This window comes from Theobroma cacao, chromosome 5 (assembly GCF_000208745.1).
Source record: "Theobroma cacao cultivar B97-61/B2 chromosome 5, Criollo_cocoa_genome_V2, whole genome shotgun sequence".
Lineage (NCBI taxonomy): Eukaryota > Viridiplantae > Streptophyta > Magnoliopsida > Malvales > Malvaceae > Theobroma > Theobroma cacao.
Window position 1 is genome coordinate 37,377,769 of NC_030854.1, and position 19,408 is coordinate 37,397,176.

The following is a 19,408-nucleotide window of genomic DNA, read 5'->3' on the forward strand; positions in this document are numbered from 1 at the left end:
TCTTGAGTTGAGTTCCATTTGATAACAATTTAAGATGTAGAAGTTATGAAAATTATTTTTCTACCATAATTAACAGAGAAAATTTCCAGCTTCCAGTGCTATTTATTTATTGATAAAATAATACTATGAAACATGGGGGAAAAACCATTCATCAAGATCAAAGAGGAAAAGAAAAGGAGAGAGAGCAGCATGACGCTGTTTATACAACAACTCCTCCATTGACTCTGATTACCTGCCCATTGGTCCACTCTCCAGCATCACTAGATAAAAATCCCACTATCCCTGCTATATCCTTGGGCTCACCTAATCGACCTAAAGGGCAAGCATCCGCAAATCTCTTGATGGTTTCTTCGGTTTTACCAGCAAAGAACAACTCTGTGGCTACTGGTCCTGGAGCAACACAATTAGCAGTTATTCTTGTGCCTTTGAGCTCCTTAGCCAATATCTTCGTCATAGCCTCAACAGCTGCCTTGGAAGCAACATAAGCTGCGTATCCTGGTAGGAGAGATCCCACGAGAGAGGTGGAGATCATTATGATTCTTCCACCACCTTCACGTGTCAAGCGATTGGCTGCCTCACGACAACATAGGAATGATCCTTTAGTGTTGATATTAAATGTTGTATCCCAATCCTCGATTGTTGTATTTGCCAAGGTTGGATACTTTTGATCCATCACCCCAGCACAGTTGACAAGGATATGTATCTTTGAGCCAAATTCTTGTTCAGCTCTATCAAAGAGTGGCTTGACTTGCTCAGGATCCGAAACATCAGCTTTGATAGCAACTGCTCTTGGATGTTCAGGAGTATAAGAGGCATTCAGTTCAGATGCCAAAAGATCAGCTTGTGTAGAGTTTGAAGCATAATTGAGTGCAACTCTTGCACCAAGAGAATGGAGGTGAATGGCAATGGCACGGCCAATTCCACGAGAGCCGCCAGTTACTATTGCTACCCGGTCCTTGAGCGAAAGGGAAGATGATGATTCCTCCATGGCTGTTTCTGCTGCCAAAATGGTGAAATGGTGAGTTTGGAAATGAGAAAAACTGGAAAGAGCACTTATATGTTGGGATTTGGAAATGGATGGGTGTCAATAATATCTATATCTGATCAGAACAAAATGAAATCTGGACTGAGGGGCTTTAATGATTTGTAGCAGGTCAAGGCTCTGACGTGAAAGTATACTGTGACAGTTTCAAAAAATTGCACCCATTGCCAGAGGTGAAATAGGAATGGAAAATAATTCAGCCTTTGCACTAGACAACAAAATTACTATAAAACGAAAGTCAATTGGCATCTTTGAACAAACTCTTTAATGTAGCTAGAGTTTCAAGTTCTTTATTGAAACTTCAGAAAAGAGATTGATTTGCGTAAATGTCAATCAATTTTCTATTATAATATTTCAGCAAAAATAAAACAAAAAACTTTATAGTATTAAACAAATCACACACTGTCATGGTTTTAGCTAGGCAGGTTAAATGCACCATAAAACAAAGCAAAAGAAAGGGTTGTTTGGGGAGTGAGTATACGTATTCCATGACGCATATATGACTGTGGAGCAGAATAGGTTTTATTAAAAAAACTATTAGATATACCATAAAACAATTAGCAGGAGGCTGGTAAAAGATATGGACCTAGGATAGAGTTCAGTGTACACATGCTCTTTCCCTCTCTATTTCTTTTTAAGGTTTAAAACTCCAAGGTTGGTGCTTAGGAGGAAAATGTTACCTTCTTGTCTAACATCAGAGCAGATAGCTTCTGGTTTTCTCGAGAGACAGCGACAGTGAGATATACTAGTTGTTGCATCTTGAACTTTTTCAAACTTCAACCCAGTAGCGGAAACAGGGAAGTGAGGCTCAAACAGAATAAGCTCATCAAATGTACTCTTGATGTTTTCTCCTTGCAAAGAAAAATAAAGAGAATGAAAATAAAGCAAATGATCGTCATTAGAAAATGAAAAATGCTTCACAAGCTTTTGAGGAGGTGGCTCAAAATATATGCAAAATTTACCAGTTATCTTTGCACAAGCAAACACCACTATTAAATAATGATCAGACAGCTCAGGTCTTGAAGGAAGCATCTTATAGAATATACAATAAACCAGAGCAAGAACTACGAAAGTAGAAGATAGCACTTGATAACAAGAAGTTTTGAAATTACAGCACATAAAGAATCTGTGCAGTCTTATATGAAGATAATTAAAGAAGGCATAATGCTTACCACAATGAATTGTGACTAAATGAAGCACAAAATCATCCTCAGGCATCAAATCAAGGTGCATTTTCAAAGCCCCATTAGGCCACCCAATTTCAATGTTAGTTTACCAGTAATCTCTGCATGAACAAGAGCCACCTTCAAAATGATGAAACCGGTATGCATCTCGTACTATAATCAGTTGATTAGATATCTTGGACACAAACTTGATCCAATTATGGCAATCATTACACACACGAAGATTCTTAATCACACGAACAGGAATTGCACTGGGCAAACTAAGGAGCCCAAAAGCAATAGCTAGCTTCTCACTGTGAATATGCACAGTCGGGTCCTTCTGTCCTTGTTCCACATCACTGAAACGGCTATAACGGTCTTGGACATAACCAATTTCAGCTGCTCGTTTATTAAGATCCTCTAAGTGCTCATATATCTTCTCAGCCAGTGGATGGAGCCGGTCACCTACAAAAAATGCATGGATTGAATTTTTAACCTCAATCCAGCTCTGAGCAGGCTCCTTTTTCACACCTCTTTCTTTCATCATTTGCCTTGTCTGGTCCCTAGAATCCCATTTCTTAGACACTGCATATAAATTAGAAAGGAGGACATAACTTGCTGAGTCTTGAGGTTCCAGTTTAAGAAGATGATGAGCAGCAAATTCTCCAATGTCTACATTCTTATGAACTGCACAAGCACTTAAGAGGGTCCTCCAAATGATGGCATCTGGTTCAATAGGCATATCCTCTACAAATTTTCTTGCACGGCACAAAAGACCAGCTCGGCCAAGAAGATCAACAACACAAGCATAATGTTCGGGTTTAGGCACTAAGCCATGTTCTTTGCTCATGGAGTCAAAGTAATCAAGGCCTTCATCCACCAAACCCACATGACTACAAGCTGATAAAACACCCACGAGAGTGACAGGATTTGGTGTCACACCAACCTGTTTCATCTTCTCAAAGAGATCTATTGCCTCAATGCCATATCCATGTTGAGAATAGCCCGTGATCATGGCATTCCATGAAACTTCATTTTTTTCAGGGATTTCCAAAAATTCTTTTTTTGCATCATCAATGCTACCGCACTTTGCATACAATGTAATCAAAACATTAGACGCTTCAATTTCCAAGTCATACCCTTTTTTTATGATCATCGCATGGATCTGCTTTCCTTGTTTTATATTAGCAGTATTAGCAGCAGCACTAACAGAGGAGATACAAGTATATAAAGTAGCTTCCAATCCAGCTTTATTCATCTGAGAAAAAACCTGCAATGCTTCCTCACAGAAGCCACTTTGTGTGAATCCTGATATCAACGCATTCCATGATATATTATCTTTATTATCAATTTTTTTGAATGCTTTGTATGCATCTTGCCTCTGACTGCATCTAGCATAAAGACTCACAAGTGCATTGCCAATTGAAAGATCATCTGAGAAACCAGAGAGAAAAGATTGGGCATGAATTTGTTGTCCTTGACTGAGTGCTTGAATACCAGCACATGCACTGATTGCACTTGAAAGTCCTATGTTGTCAGATTGGATCCCTCGGTTCAGCATTTCTCCAAAAAGTTCAAGAGCTTCATAAAACATATCATGCTGTGTATACCCTGCAATCATAGCTGTCCAAGAAACTACATCTTCCTCAGGAAGCTTTCTGAGAATTTCTAAGGCAGTTTCTAGTTTTCCAAGCTTAGCATACATGTCAATTAGTACACTACAGGCATACACATTATACTGAAAACCAGTTTTAATAACTTGAGAATGAATCTGCTCTCCTAAGTCAAGAGCTCCTAGTGAGGTGCAAGTTCTTAAAATACTTGGATAGGTAAATTGGTTAGGCACCAATCCTTCAATTTGCATCTGTCTAAATATATGAAAAGACTCACTGAGATTATCTAACTGCCCATATGCAACAAGCATCACATTCCATAAAACAACATTTTCAGTCTCTGTTGTACTAAAGAACTCATATGCAGTTTCTATATCAGAGCATTTAACATAAAGATCTAGCAGAGAACCTTCAACAATTATGTCCATAGAAAATCCTGCCTTTATAGCATATGAGTGAAGCTGTTTCCCTGTATATAAGGCTCCGAGAGATGCACAGGCACCCAAAAGACTGGCAACTGTAACACAGTCGGGTTTCAAGCAATCATGATGCATTTTCTCAAACAATTCTAGAGCTCTATCACTATATCCACACTGTGCTAACCCAGAGATCAGTGAGTTATAAGTAACTCCATCCCGAAGCTGCATATTGCTGAAAATTTGTTCTGCAGACACTAGACTCCCAGAGCGTGAATACAAAGTTACTAAAGCATTGCAGACATAAGTCTCAGAAGAAAATCCCTGTTTGAAAACAAGACTATGGAGCTGCTCCCCCAGCTTAAAGAACTCTATTTTTGTGCAAGCACTTAAAACACTTGAAAATACATATGGAGTAGGGCAAATTCCCGATATATGCATCTCAGAAAACAACAAAATAGCTTGCTCTTCATATCCATTTTGAGATAAGCCAGAGATCATAGCCACCCACGAAACACTATCTTTCACATATAGTTTGTCAAATACCTTTATAGCAGAATCTATAAATCCATTTTTTGTGTACAAATCAATCAATGGGTTACAAACAAAGGAGCTAAAACCAAAACCATGACGAATGATCCTAGCATGAATTTGTTCAACATACTCAAACCAAACATTACTACCGCTACAGGCCTTTAAAATTCCGGCGAATGTTCTCTCATTAGGATTCACATTTTCAACTACCATCCTTGAATAAAATCTCAATACTTTATTAGTCAGTTTCTTTGAAATAAACCCAGAAATCATTTTATTCCAAGAAAAAACATTTCTTTTTGGCATATCATCAAAAACGTTGATTGCAGCGTCTAAATCACCTGAAGCAATATGCAAATCCATGAGCTTTTCAGATAAAACATGTTCTTTACTAAAACCCATCTTCAAAATCTTCCCATGAAGCTTCTTTCCTTGCTCTATAGACCCAGAATTTAAACACCCTTCTAAAAGCCAAAGAAAAGTTTGTTGATTGGCTTTTACACCTCTATTTTCCATCCAATACAAGAAAGAAACTTCCTTCGAATTCCCTTCATTTTCTTCAATAGAAAGCTCATCAAAGGAATTAGAAATAGCATTGGTATTAAAACAAGCTAATCTCAGTCTGCTCCATTTCCTATTAAAATACTGCAAAATTTCGAAAAATAAGAGCAGAAAATGAGATATAATAAGAAAAAAAGAAATGGGTTATAACAGAAGTCAATGAATAACTAATTAAAAAGAAAAAAAAATAAGAAGCATTACCTTTTGGAAGTTTTGGGAGTGGTTAAAAGAGATTTGGTGGGGTTTGAGTTTAAGGGAAGGGAAGTGGTAAAAGAAGGAATAAGTAGAGGTACCATGAAGAGAAAGTTGGTTAAGAAACATGGGATTATTGTTGGGTTTTTGAGTATTGGATTGAGCATCAACTTTGCAAAGAGTTTCTGCCAAAGGTTTTAAAGATATCAGTGAGATATCATAGAGTTTTGCTAGGTTTATGGATTGCTAGTGGTTTTGCTTTGCTCTGTCGACTGGCGCCAAAAGCACAAGAATAACTAAAAACGACATGTCGTTATTGCATTGGTAGAGTTAAAAAAAAAAAAAATATTTCATGTTTTTTAAAATTTTGTTTTATCATAAAAAATAAAAATAAAATTTATATTTGATGCATAATCAATGTATAATATTTATATAATTACAAAATATTATATCATATTTATAAAATTATAATAATTTATTTTTAAAAATTTTAAATTTATTTATTAACAAAATAATAATATTTGATTTACTAATAATATGTACGTATTATACATCGATAGATAATACATTAAATATGAATTCATAAAAATTTAGAGTAAAAAAAAGTATAGGTGAAAATTTAGATAAAGATACAATTGTAATTTAATTCTTAATTTGTTATTTTAAATTGTGATGCTTGATATAAATTGGGTTTTAAATTTTTGTTATTTAAAGGTTTAATTTTGATAATAACATGTCATAAGATATAATTAGAATTTTTTATTTATCTCGCTATGAAAGGTAAATTTTTAATTAGGTAAATTAGAGATGATAATGAGTATTTTTAATCAAGTATATGAAATAAAGCTTGAGACAGACACAAATATCAAGTTTAAAATTCGAATAAGGTTTATGGTTTATTATGAATAAACTTGCATTTACTATATACTTCTTTTATTTTCTTATTTTTTAAAAATCTTGTTTGTTATTTTTATTTCAGTTTAGGTCAAGAAATAGTAAAGTAAAAAAAATTAGAAAGCAAAAAATTAGTAAATAAATGTAAATAAAGTCCTCAAATAATTTGTTTTCTCTTCAATTATAATTTATAATATTTATTATTTACCATCCGCCGGAATTCCCCGCCTTTACAACGGTCAAAAGGCTTCTTGATATTTACCCTGCTAAAACGACCTCGTTTTTTTCTTCTCCTTCGTCTTTAATCCCCAGCAGAAAACCTAGAACGGGAAAAAAAAATTAAATTCGCTAGATCTTCCAAATCAAAACCCTAGAACCCCCAAATTCCTGACCTAGAATGGCAATCGCAAGAACCGGCGTCTATGTAGACGATTATCTGGAGTGTAAGTGCCAATCTCGAATTGATTAAATTTCTCACAAAAAACTTTTATTGTTTTAGGTTTTTTAAAGTTAATTTCGAGCTTGAATTTCATGTCTTAATTTGAAGTTTCAAATTTTTTTTAATTTCCAATAGACGCAAGCACATTGCCAGCTGAGCTTCAGAGACTCCTGAATACAATCCGAGAACTCGATGAACGGTCCCAATGTAAGCCTATATGATTTATGGTTTTTAAAAAATTAGGGTTTTCAATTTGGGGATTTTAATTGAATTTTTTTTTTTGGGAAGCTATGATTAATCATACAAGGCAGCAAACTAAGTATTGTCTAGGATTGGCGGCGAAAAGAGGGAATGGAAATAGTTATTTTAATAATAGTCATGAAGATGAGGACACTATTGAGAAAATGAGGAAGGATATAGAGGCAAGTCAAGAAAATGCATTGAGCTTGTGCACCGAGAAGGTTCTGTTGGCACGACAAGCTTACGATTTGGTGAGTTCCATTGTGTTTGTGATTGACTGTGCATTGCTTTGTGGTATGTATGATGGTGTAGAAAGCAATGGAATTACTAATCTTGTGCACCTTTTTAACCAGCATATCTGAATTCATGGCCTCATCGGTTACAAAATCAAAATAATTATTTCAAAGTCTATCTAAGTGGCTTTTACTCAGTCACTAAAATGTATGACTGGCAAGCACCAGAACTTTGGTTCAAGCTGCAAAAAGGCATAGTTTCTGGACACTAATTCAATTCATTTGCGACTAACAAGATAGTTTTTATCACTGATAATTTCTCGTGCTTACTTCCCCTCTATAAGACAAATTAGATTTTTGTTTCTTGTTCATCCACAATTATGGATGCAATGTATTCTAGACCCATTGGTCCGGTTTCTTATATATAATATCTATATATATATAGCTTCACTAGCTACTGTTGGTTTTTGTGAATTATATTATGATTAAAGCTCACAAAATTCTGATATCTGAAACGTACTTCAGATAGATAGCCATGTAAAACGTCTTGACGAGGATTTGACCTACTTTGCAGAAGATCTAAAGCAAGGTACAGTAATTGCAATCAAAATTGTTCATCTTTGATGGATAAAATACTGCCTCAGGTGATAAATTTGTCACCATGCTTTTTCTTCCTGCAATTTTATCAGAAGGAAAGATACCACCAGATGAGCCTGCCATTCTTCCTCCTTTACCTATTGTTCCTAAGCTTGAGAAACGCAAGCACTTTTACGGAACACCTCAATCAAAGAGGCTAGAATACAGGGATAGAGATTGGGATCGAGAGCGTGATAGGGACTTTGAACTCATGCCTCCTCCAGGGAGCCATAAGAAGGACTTTGCTACCCCTCTTGATGTAGAACAGCCTATTGATCCAAATGAACCTACTTATTGTGTCTGCCACCAGGTTCTGCCTTTTTATTCATTATTTTGTACATCTAATTATTGTTGTGCATGCTTTCACTGCTTCTTTGATTTAAAAGCTTTGATCCAAAATTGAAGGATTGTTTTATCAATTATTTAGGTGTCTTTTGGAGATATGATTGCCTGTGACAATGAAAATGTGAGTCCTGTTCCTCTGCATCTTTCTTTTTTCGTACTGATATGTACTAGCATTTGTATTTCTTTGCATATGACTTCTCTATAATTAACTATTAGTTATTAAAGTTTCTTATATTAATCACATCTAAGTGTCACAATAATGAATTATGCAAAAGAATTGACAGATAATGTGGGGTTGGAGTAGTATGCATATGTAGCACAAACATGTGCTGCAATACATGATATTTTGATTATGAGCTCCCCTGTTCGCCCCAAAAGTTTAATTGCTGTTTATTCATCATGATTTGACTCAATGACTGCTTAGAATTTGTTTGGTACTTATTGTCTAACACATTTGTTCCTTCAGTGTCAAGGAGGTGAATGGTTCCATTATGCATGTGTCGGGCTTACGCCAGAGACAAGATTCAAGGGAAAGTGGTACTGCCCAACCTGTAGAATGCTTCCACAATGTCAATAATGATACATGTATGTATTGCACTATTTGAGATGTTTCAGTGAATTGTTCATTATGCTGTTTCAGCATCTTTTTCCAGAATTTAGGAAGAAGTATTGTAACTGTAATTCAATCAATGGAGATAGGTTTTGTTACAGAGCTGTGAGCCATTAAATTTGATGATTCGTGGGAGTAAATGCGGAGAAATTTAACTTGTGATGGATGGTTTATGATCAGATGTTGCGAGAGCTTGACCATACGTACGAAACAACCAAACGATCTCTTCTCAAGTATACCATCAGGAGTTACGGATATAAATTTGGTAATAAACATGGAACATCTGGTTCATTACCTTTAAATGTTCTTACCTAACAGAATAAAGACCTGGACCTGTCTCAACTGCTGAGATTCATGCTGCACTAAAACCTGCAACTGACTTTGGGCATGGTACAATCAGATGATTCAATGATCTTTTTATCTGTTTCAATTCTAGGTTCAATGACAGATCATCACTTCCTACTTGTCTTAAAATTTATACTGCTGTTATTTGATAGACAGAGACTCAAAGGACTCACAGAAAAGGATCAGAATATCTTAAGCCTTGGACTCCACCTTTGCTTTTATGATGCCAGTAGGGGGGTCTACATATGGAAAGCGTATATCATCTACGATTATTGCACCATTATATGAATCTCGAAAAGTCACACATTTTATTAATCTTACGATAAAAAACTTAATGCATTTATGCTTTACATCGTGAGAATTTTGTATCCGTTTTGATAACACCATCGATATTTGATAAAAAAAATTTAAAAATTTGATACGACTACATAACAAAAATAAATCATTAAACAAGCTTATAATTTTCAAAAGATTTAAAATTTGAATTCTTTCCTCAAATATGTAATATCATAAAAAATGTTCAGGTGGGTTGTGGCCCAAAAGAAGTAATCTTTCTGCCATTACCTCATGAGAGTTTTTGACTCTTAGCAGATGTCTGATACTTTCTATCCTCTTTTGAATCTGTGAAAGAATCCAGCAATGGGGAGGGCGGGAACTGAAAATTTTTGGGGTCACCGGAAGTACAAGGATCTAAATGACGGCACTACCCTTGGTCCAGGACAAAAGACAAAACCCCAACTAGAACTAGATTTACGAATGCAAGAAAGGCACAGGATCCAATGACTGCCACTCTTCTTTACTCGACTATGGGGCGCTGTGCTTAGCTATGAAGCCCATGAGCCATGTTATCTTCAAAATTAAAAAATATGATTATATTATTATTTTAATTTGAAACTCTAAGTTAAATATGATTAAAACTAATGAAAATTAGAATAATAATAATAGCTTTGCATAGTCCTTTACTTTCATTAAATAAGGGATTTTGTACACATTTTTTTTGTCTTCACAATCATGAGAAATGGGTTTGTAGTGATTTCTCCTTTTCAATGATTTCTCTTAACAATCTTTTTAATTTTAATTAAAAAAAAGTTTGAAGGGCACTTAAGATAACCTAAAAGAAAAAGCAATAAGTAGTTGTACCTTTTGCATAATGATTTTCTAAAGCTTTTAATCTACTGTACTTCATAACTACAAGGACCGCTTTTAAGTCTTAACCCAAAAAAAAAAAGTTATATATATAAGTTTAAAATGTCAATTAAATATTCAAAAACTTTTGAATTAATTAAAATTTTTTAAAAGTTTTTTATTTTTATTGTGTAAAATTATATTTTTATTTTAAATTAAAAAAATAATTGAGAATTAATGTAACATCATGGTATAATCATAAACATTTATCATATTTTATGTTAGTATCATATCAATATATTATAATATAAAAAATAAAAAATAATATTTTAATTAATGACAATCGATTAACAATTAATCATAAAACTTATTTTATTTAAAATAAAAATAAATAAATTTGATTAAATACAATAAATATTAAACATTTATTAAAATTTTTTTAAAAAAATTTTATGAAAAAAATGATTGCTTAAAACAATTATGATTAAAATTATGATTTTAATTCAAATAAAAAGAGAAAAAGGGAAAGAAGAGTGAATGGTAAGTTCGGACAATATCCTTTATGGAATCTGTGTCCGAAAATCGTCAAAGGGTATAACAGTCAAATATGACAAAATTTCACGGCGGGGACCCGCCAAGAGGAGGACAGCGGTGGGATTTCGAAGGAAGATTTGAATTTCAACGTAAAAAGGGAATCCCTTAATCAGACAGCCCTCAAAATACGGAGATATTAATGCGACCAAAAAAAATTCCGAAAAAATCAAATTAAAAGAAAAAAAAAGGAAAAACCCTAAAAACCTGAACCCCTCCAACTATCTGCCAACCAAAATACTTTAAACCAAAAAAATTCAATTAAAAAGACCCAAAAAGACTTTTGTTTGATTCTTGGGTTTTTGTCTTTAGTGGTTGCAAGATTGAGAAAGTTCTTCGAATTTGTTTAAAGATTCAAAATTTTTTGATATTGGTTTATGGTTAGAAAGACAAGAGCTTTGCCAGTTGGAGGAGCAGAGTAAGAAACAAAGAGGTCTTTTGAAAGGTAGGGTTTTTGTTTTTGGGGGGTTTTTTTTTATATCATTTTTAGTTCATTTTTGTGGTTTTAGAACAAAATCTTAATTACCCTTTTCATAAATTTGGTTTCTTTTTAGTTGTTTTGTCATTTCAGACACAGAGCAAAGTTTGCTGCTCTGTTTTCTTCTTCTTCTTTTTTTCCTCTTGGATTTGATTTTGAATTATTTTGTTTGGTTTAGATTTGTTAGCATGGTATCTAAATACCCTTTTTGCCAAATATTTTTTTTTAAAAAAAATATTTTACTAATAGAAAGGGAGAGGCTTTATCAAATTTTGGTTCTTGTTTTGTGGTTTCGCTTTTAAATTTCACTTTTTTATGTGTTCTTTGATCTGCATGTTATGTTTCAAGAAAAATCTGAGATTTGGCTGCTTATATGTTGTAATAATGAAAGTTGTTAATTTCCCAGATAAAGAAGGTTTATTTTTGTGTTAGGTTCATAGGAAAATGAAGGGAAGTAGTGGAAATTGTAACTTTGAACTTTGAAATCTTCTTATTTTCTATATAAACTGGTTTATTTCAACTGGATATTAAATATTTTGGTTGATTCAATTCTAAGAAATGAGAGTGTAATTTCTGGTTGTGTTGTCTTTTTCTCTGTTTCCTCAGCATTAAATCAGGGTGTTAAGATAGCTGCTTTCAAATAACAAACCTTTTTATCTGTTTACATGTAATCTTTTCAACTCAATTCTTGGGCTACACCTCTCTTCTTCTTCTTCTTCCTTCTGCTTTTATCAAAATGGCTTACCTTGTTCTGTGGTTACAGGTAAATGATGGGTAGAAATCTTAGCCCAATACTGCGGCGAGAATTAGCCAACCTTGACAAAGATGCTGATAGTCGAAAATCAGCAATGAAAGCACTGAAATCATATGTGAGAGACTTGGATTCCAAGGCAATACCTGTCTTTCTTGCCCAAGTTTCTGAGACCAAAGAGACCGGCTCTGTGTCTGGTGAATACACAATTTCACTCTATGAGGTTCTTGCTCGTGTCCATGGTGTGAAGATTGTTCCTCAGATTGATAGCATCATGTCGACTATTATCAAGACATTAGCTTCAAGTGCCGGGTCCTTCCCTCTTCAACAGGCATGTTCAAAGGTGGTACCTGCAATTGCAAGATACGGGATTGATCCAACCACCCCAGAAGATAAGAAGAGGCATATAATTCATTCACTTTGTAAGCCTCTTACAGAATCTCTTTTGGGTTCCCAAGAAAGCTTGAGTTCAGGGGCTGCACTTTGTTTGAAGGCCCTTGTGGAATCGGATAACTGGCGGTTTGCTTCTGATGAGATGGTGAACAAGGTTTGTCAGAATGTGGCTGCGGCTTTGGAGGAGAAGTCCACTCAGACCAATGCACATATGGGCCTGGTTATGGCTTTAGCAAAGCAAAATGCTCTCATTGTCGAAGCATATGCGAGATTGTTAATAAAATCTGGTTTGAGAATATCAAATGCTGGGCTTGCGGAAGGTAATTCTCAGAAACGATTTTCAGCAATACAAATGATTAATTTCTTGATGAAGTGGTTGGATCCTAGGAGCATGTTCTCAGAGGTGGAGTTGATTATGGAAGAGATGGAGAAGTGTCAATCTGATCAGATGGCTTATGTTAAGGGGGCTGCTTATGAAGCTTTGCAAACTGCAAAAAAAATAGCTCAAGAGGAAGGGTCAAAATTGGAGAATAGTTGCGGTTCAGTTACCGGGTCAAACTATGGTAGAAGAGACAACAGCCGTAGAAGGAACTTAGTCACTAATGGTGATAGATCTCCTGCAACTGCTTCACCTGAATCACAGACGCTTGATTCCTTTATGGAATCTGATTCTTTGATTGAGTCACCAGTTTCAATGACTCAGATATCTCGCAACATGGAATATGATCAAAGGAGTGTGAATCGGAAGCTTTGGAGGTATGAAAATGGAGGTGTCGATGTATCTCTCAAGGATGGTTTGTTCTCTGCAGTGGCTCGGGGAAGTTCCATATGTGATTCACCGTTTGATCATCATGAACTAACCAATCATGGATCAGAGTACACAGAAGAATTTGCAGGATTCTTGCAGAGAAGTCCTAGAAATAGGCTACCAAGAAGTGCCACTCCCAGTCCTCAGGTAAGATGCTCAAAATTGTCTATTTGAATTTGGTCCTCTTAATTTTATTATTTTTCTGTTTGTTTAGTTTTGGTTTTGTTGATATTATTACTTTATAAAACTGCATTTTCCCTGTTATGTTTGCACTTCAGAGGTCACGTTCTCGGATTAATGTAGACAATCTCTTTACAACTCCAAGAAAGCTCATCCGCTCTCTTCAAGATCCCAATGATTTGAACTCGGATTACTCTGAGAAACAAGCCAGAAGGTTCAGAAGTCCATCCTCAGAGAAATTTGGATGGAGCCCAATGGCAAACCCCAATGGTTTTCGGCGTGGAATGATCTATGAGGTCAAAGGGAATGGACATTTGTATACTGATGGTGATGAATTCCAAGGTGTCTCTGAATCTGTGTCATCAACTGATGATAGTCCTGCTGACATTGATGTCCAAGCGTCTTGTGAGGCAGTTTCCAAGAATAAAACTGAAACTCAGGATTTTCAGAATGAGAAAGCTCGCAAGAAGACAGTTTTTAAAATGCTTTTTGGCCTCTTTTTCATTATACTTGCAGTTCTCACTTCATTTTTGTGGACTGAAGTTCAGGATGAAGGCTTCCAAGTAGTTCCAACTTGACTCACTCATTCTGTTGTATCAAACTCTTTCAATCCTAGTGAATTAGGAGTAAGGTTAGTGGGAAGAATGTTGGAAATAGGTCATTACAATGCCCTTCTGTAACAATATTTGTTACTCCTTTTAATGAACAGTAATTAGTTCGCTGTTTAATGAATTTAACAGGAGTAAAGCATTTCTGCTTCTCGTAAGCTTTGGTTTTCCTATATTTATTCATTGCTTTCGTAGTCTCTCTCCTGTTAATGTGCTTGTCAGCAAGACTTAATCCGTATTCTGGGTGTTGAAGAGTGTTTTACCATCTTCTGAATGATTGGCATTAGCAACCGCTGATAATTTTCCATATATCTTAGTAATATTATGGTCTGATGTTGCATTCTCTGTTGAAAATACATCCTATTTATGTTTCCCATAGGGAAATTAGAGCTACTGTTTTTTCCATTACATGATCAAAAAATGTAAAACATTGCTTTCTTTTTATCTTCATTCTTGAAAACAGTGATGTGGTGCTTCAAATTTAATGTTCTTCATATTTTAAGAAGAGTTTGAGCAATGAGAAAGTGTTAATGTTAATTATTGCAGTCAACACCCAACGGTAATACCTTTCATTCACAACTTACAAGCATGAAAATTTACTTGATGAATGTAAAAGCATGCTTGATGATGGTTTACATGTTTGGGTTGTGTAAATGCTGGCAACCTCGCCACACTTCTCCTGGACCTAAGATTATGGGTTTAAGCGTGGCTGACTGACCTACACATATAAAAGCATACTCGCCATAGATTTCATGGCTTGAACCAGGGCTGAACATATACAATTCATCAAATCCTTCTCTTCCTACCTCAACTGAGTTTCTTCTACCCTGCTCCATAGAAGGAAAGAAAAGAAATCAGTCTCATTGAGACAACCAATTATGACTTCTGATGAATGGGATTTAAGAGTAAGTTATTTGGTTAAAGTCTAAAACTAATGTTAAAATGGAGCACATTTGAATTTTGCAAGAAAAAGTACCCTGTCAATGAGTGTGAAGAATCTAGGTGCACTGGTGTAAATCCTGCTCATTTGCTCCTTTAACTGCTTATACCCCTCCTCTTCACCCTCCATTTCTTCACTTTCTCTCTGCTTTTTTTCTGCTTCACTAGCATTCTTCTGATTTCTTTGTCCCAATCCACTGCAAAACCTTTTCAGTCCCATTTGACTCCATAGCTGGCCAATATAAGAATCATTTTCCAGGTCAAAATCTGGAGGAATTATACCAAAATTTGACAAAAAGGGTGGCATGTTGAGAAAATTTGAGCCTTCTAATCCAAGTGCATATGTTGCATCCGGACTGCTAACTGTTAGATGGCTTATAATAGATCCAGTCCATTGTAGTGGTGATGATTTCGAGTTCGAGACTGTAATCTCTGAGCTTAAGACATCTTCTTGGAGAGTCACAATATGTCTTGTTTCAACCATATTTTCTCTACTTATCAGCTCAACCTGCATTTATCAAGTTCATAGTGAAATCAAGGCTCATTGGAAACTACCTTGACTACAACAAATCTTTCAATGTCTTTCTCAACTATTTTAGGCACACCGCCCATATCTGTATCCACAATATCATATGCTTAACCAAATTACTACTGAACTGACCTTAATAGAGTTCTTCGAATTGCCTCTGATATCACGAAGAGCCCAAGTACTTGGAGACCATGAAACTTCACTATCACCTTCACAGTTGAGGGCTAAAGACACCCCTCCTTGTATCACAGCCTCACCTTCATCTCCCTCAGAAACCGATGTGTGCAGTAGCTCAACCGTGCCCCCATGCCACATTGGAGCCTTGTAAGAAGTGATCAAACCACTTGGAAGCATTAGAGTAGCTGTGCTGCCATTATCCAACCCCATCTTCGCAACACAACTATCACCAATACCTTCAAAAGTGACCCCATGGCCACTGAATTCTCCCTCTAGGTAGTCCACGTTGATTGGTTGGTAAGGAATCGAAGCCACAGATGCAAGTGGAAATTCTCTCCTGTTATTGCTGCGTTGAAGAGATGTAGAGGGAAGGTGAGGGTGATAACATAAATGATGGCTAGTTGGTGTTGGAGAGGAAAAAGGAGTGAAGTTGGGTGAGAAAAGTGAACTGCAAGCCATAGTAATACTTCCTGACTGCAATAATAAGACGCTTTCCTTATCTTTTTTATATGTTAGTTGCAGCTAGCTAGGCTGCTCAGGAGGTCCATTTGCAGTGGCATCTAGAACCAGAGAGAAAGATCAGGGTGGTCCCTTATCCTTTGCTTTCCATTAGGATAATTCAACTGATATCTTTGGTTGGTTCTGATTGAAGTCTTGAAAGATATTTCTGTACCCCTTTTTCTTCGGGACGGTACCAGCTTCTCTTACTATTACCAAGTCCTTTGTCAAGTAATCAACCTTATCTTTTTCAGATGGTAGAAATGGGCTTAGCATATTTAGCTTGATTTCCGTTTTTCTTGGTTCTCAGCTCTCTCAGTGTGCCCCACTCCTGACAAATTCAAATTCAAACATTTCATATACTGTTTCTTTTAGCGTCAATGTGTTACAAACTTGAAAAAGGTGACTAGAAGCAAACTATGCTAATTGGAGTCCATTTTGGTTCCTTCTAAATTTAATGGTTTCATCACTTATATAGCACCTGTACTTCGAAGCAGCTAAGTGCAACTGTACCGGACCATTACATTATTTCCATTAAGGTTTATCTCTATCTAAATAGTTAATTTGATAAGGTGTACAACGTCAACCCTCATAATTCTAAAATCTCCCTCTTACCTATCCGATATGAGATTTCGTCACATTCTCTTATCCAAGTTTGTAACACTCACGTTACGGATTAAGCAACCTTATCTACTCTTATTTGTTGGAAAGCTTTGTGTGACATCGAAATCAAGTTCAGGTTGATTTTGGTATCACTTTATCCTAAAACTATTATCCTCTTTTTAAAAAGTTAATTTTATAAGATATGCAACGTCTACGCACAAACTTGTAACAATTTCATTGCAAATGTTGACATCAACCTTTTAACCTTCTATTTTGTTATTGTGAGCCTAAATCGAACTCAATGAGTTGATGAATTGAAATTACATAGACAATAGACGAGACTAATGATTTGCAAAACCAATTTTTCTATGGAGAAAAAAGAAAACAAAAATGAAAATTTTTTCTGTTAATGGAACATATAATTACAGGTTGTCATGCTCAATGACTTGTGCTCCTCTCCAATTTTCTCCAGGTTTCACTACCACTGGCACCATCATTGAAGCCGGACCTGTGCAGATAAAGTATTCCTTCCCATACTTTTCTGATAAGGAACCAGGGCTGGACAAGTATATATCTTCAAACCCCATTCGTATTACCCTGAAGAAGAGTTCTCTGTCCTGGAAAAAAGGAAGCAACAACAAATAGAGGAAACTTCAGTATATACTTCAAGCAGACACTGAAAGTTCCAAGTAATGGAAATAGAAAAAGTTTAGTTTTACCTGATCAAGAGTTTCATATTTTGATGGTGGGGTGTTATAAATTGCCTTTAGTCTCTCTGATGGAGGAGCAGCATATACTCTACTGAGCTTATTCTTCAAGATGGTGATTGGCACATCTTGTGTTGTCCACACACCTGGTTTCTTTTCATTCTCTGAACCAAACCATCCAGAAGATTCAGATTTCATTGCTTCAGAGGGAGATAAGAGTTCGAAAGGTGAAGATAAAGGTGGATGTGAGCAGTAAGAGCAGCCTTTGAGTCCATTGATTGCTGTGCGTCCTCTCTTTTTGAAGTTCAGATGGCTAAGTATGGCACTAGTTAAAGTCACATCTTTGCGGCCATTGTTCTTTACTATGACTGCTGTTGCTATGCTTAGTGGATAGAGGGAGACAACATAACTTATATTTAGAGTTCCAGCGGTACAGCTCAACTCAACCTGAAAGAAAGCATCAAAACCAAGAAGATAACTTTTCTTTCACGAATTCATGGACATAATCATAGAAAGATATTATTCATCACTGAAAACAGTGAATCAAAGATATGTAGAAGGCCTGCAGCTACAGAATTTATTGGTCTTTCTGTTCTTATTTCCACCAGCAAAAGCAGCAGAGTTTCATACAGTGTATGGGAAGTCTCCTAGAGCAAAAGCAGCAGAGTTTCATACAGTGTATGGGAAGTCTCCTAGCTAACAAGTTTTAACTACCTACCACATTGCTTAACAGAAATTCATCAACAGATTAATCAAAAGAGTGGGTTTATAGGAATTAATTTCATTTTGCCCCATCTTATGAAAAAATCTTCTAGACAATCTGCAGAAAGAGGAAAAGAATCAATATAAGCAATTCTAGATCAAGAAACCCCATAATTATCTTTATCCGTACGGCATATGCTGATCAGATAGCCTATCCTGAACTTTTTGCTATATTATGCAGAATTCAATCTGAAGCAACCCGAAAATGGCTTTCAACTGTGTCCATGTGTGGCCTCTACGAGAGAGGAACTTATAATCTGAGGGTAACACTTTGAACAGCAGAATTTTAAACTACATGAACTAGGACAAGTGTATGCAACTAAGAAAAAACCTGCAGAGCATCAATGGAATCATTATCAGCATCCTTTACAGTCCACCCCGCACCAGACAGAAGCGACCCTTTTGAACTTTTATCTGATGCATCATTGATAACCAAACCAATCCCTCCTTTGGCCTTGGTAGAGTCCCCTCCACCTGCAGGAACAGTATACAGGATCTCCTCGAGGCCATCATCTTTCCAATATACTTTAGGCTTGTATGAAGTGACATGAGCATCAGGTATTCTCAGTCTCAGTGAGCTCCCATTTCTTACTGTCAGCTCAACGAATGGAATGTTATTGGACTCCGAGAATTTGATGCCTTTACGACCAAATTTTTCATCAAGAGCCTCAGGAATGGGAAGGGTAGTTGTAGCAGGAGAGGCTGAAGAAGCTTTGATTATGTTTGGTTTTGGAAGAGAGAAAGAAAGAAGAGAAGCCATTGTTGGAAGGAAGAACTCTGTTAGCTTCCGCACAGCAGTGGACTAAGCTGCTAGGCTCATCCTTTAGCTAACTGTTTTGTTTGGATATGCTTTTTGGCTTTCAGCAGTTTTCACATATTTGCACTTTCCTCCTATATAAACCTCTTTATTCGAGGACTCTGAAGAATTCAACCAATTATTTTTATCCACCAATATTTTTTATATTTACTATTAAAAACTATCATTTATGAAAAAAA

At 35.9% G+C, this 19,408-nt stretch overlaps 6 protein-coding genes across 9 annotated transcripts; 2 read left to right on the plus strand and 4 right to left on the minus strand.

The window, feature by feature from the left end:
* Positions 70 to 2,366, minus strand: LOC108660444 (short-chain type dehydrogenase/reductase-like). Of its 3 annotated transcripts, none has more exons than XM_018120547.1 (3): positions 2,215 to 2,366; positions 1,723 to 1,890; positions 70 to 999 (listed from the first exon to the last, which is right to left on the minus strand). In XM_018120547.1, exons 1-3 carry the CDS (start codon positions 2,273 to 2,275, stop codon positions 200 to 202), a joined length of 1,029 nt encoding a protein of 342 aa, XP_017976036.1. In that variant the 5' UTR covers positions 2,276 to 2,366; the 3' UTR covers positions 70 to 199. The 3 variants fall into 3 exon arrangements, with proteins under 3 accessions (XP_017976036.1, XP_017976035.1, XP_017976034.1); XM_018120546.1 differs by having other exon boundaries at positions 70 to 996; positions 1,723 to 1,893; XM_018120545.1 differs by having other exon boundaries at positions 1,723 to 1,893.
* LOC18600287 (pentatricopeptide repeat-containing protein At4g13650) lies at positions 2,214 to 5,788 on the minus strand. Its single transcript, XM_018120544.1, has 2 exons — positions 5,531 to 5,788; positions 2,214 to 5,413 (listed from the first exon to the last, which is right to left on the minus strand). Exons 1-2 carry the CDS (start codon positions 5,648 to 5,650, stop codon positions 2,315 to 2,317), a joined length of 3,219 nt encoding a protein of 1,072 aa, XP_017976033.1. The 5' UTR covers positions 5,651 to 5,788; the 3' UTR covers positions 2,214 to 2,314.
* On the plus strand, positions 6,722 to 9,018 carry LOC18600288 (PHD finger protein ING2). Of its 2 annotated transcripts, XM_018120679.1 has the most exons (7): positions 6,724 to 6,858; positions 6,990 to 7,061; positions 7,143 to 7,345; positions 7,853 to 7,916; positions 8,017 to 8,273; positions 8,391 to 8,429; positions 8,775 to 9,018. In XM_018120679.1, exons 1-7 carry the CDS (start codon positions 6,813 to 6,815, stop codon positions 8,883 to 8,885), a joined length of 792 nt encoding a protein of 263 aa, XP_017976168.1. In that variant the 5' UTR covers positions 6,724 to 6,812; the 3' UTR covers positions 8,886 to 9,018. The 2 variants fall into 2 exon arrangements, with proteins under 2 accessions (XP_017976169.1, XP_017976168.1); XM_018120680.1 differs by lacking the exon at positions 8,391 to 8,429 and having other exon boundaries at positions 6,722 to 6,858.
* Positions 11,135 to 14,459, plus strand: LOC18600289. The gene is made up of 3 exons (XM_018122279.1): positions 11,135 to 11,424; positions 12,221 to 13,556; positions 13,688 to 14,459. Exons 2-3 carry the CDS (start codon positions 12,225 to 12,227, stop codon positions 14,165 to 14,167), a joined length of 1,812 nt encoding a protein of 603 aa, XP_017977768.1. The 5' UTR covers positions 11,135 to 11,424; positions 12,221 to 12,224; the 3' UTR covers positions 14,168 to 14,459.
* LOC18600290 (protein NDH-DEPENDENT CYCLIC ELECTRON FLOW 5) lies at positions 14,712 to 16,504 on the minus strand. The gene is made up of 3 exons (XM_018120658.1): positions 15,798 to 16,504; positions 15,174 to 15,644; positions 14,712 to 15,024 (listed from the first exon to the last, which is right to left on the minus strand). The coding sequence occupies exons 1-3, from the start codon at positions 16,299 to 16,301 to the stop codon at positions 14,830 to 14,832; spliced, it is 1,170 nt and encodes a 389-aa protein (XP_017976147.1). The 5' UTR covers positions 16,302 to 16,504; the 3' UTR covers positions 14,712 to 14,829.
* On the minus strand, positions 17,190 to 19,288 carry LOC18600291 (photosynthetic NDH subunit of subcomplex B 2, chloroplastic). The gene is made up of 3 exons (XM_007030649.2): positions 18,744 to 19,288; positions 17,663 to 18,097; positions 17,190 to 17,560 (listed from the first exon to the last, which is right to left on the minus strand). The coding sequence occupies exons 1-3, from the start codon at positions 19,170 to 19,172 to the stop codon at positions 17,366 to 17,368; spliced, it is 1,059 nt and encodes a 352-aa protein (XP_007030711.2). The 5' UTR covers positions 19,173 to 19,288; the 3' UTR covers positions 17,190 to 17,365.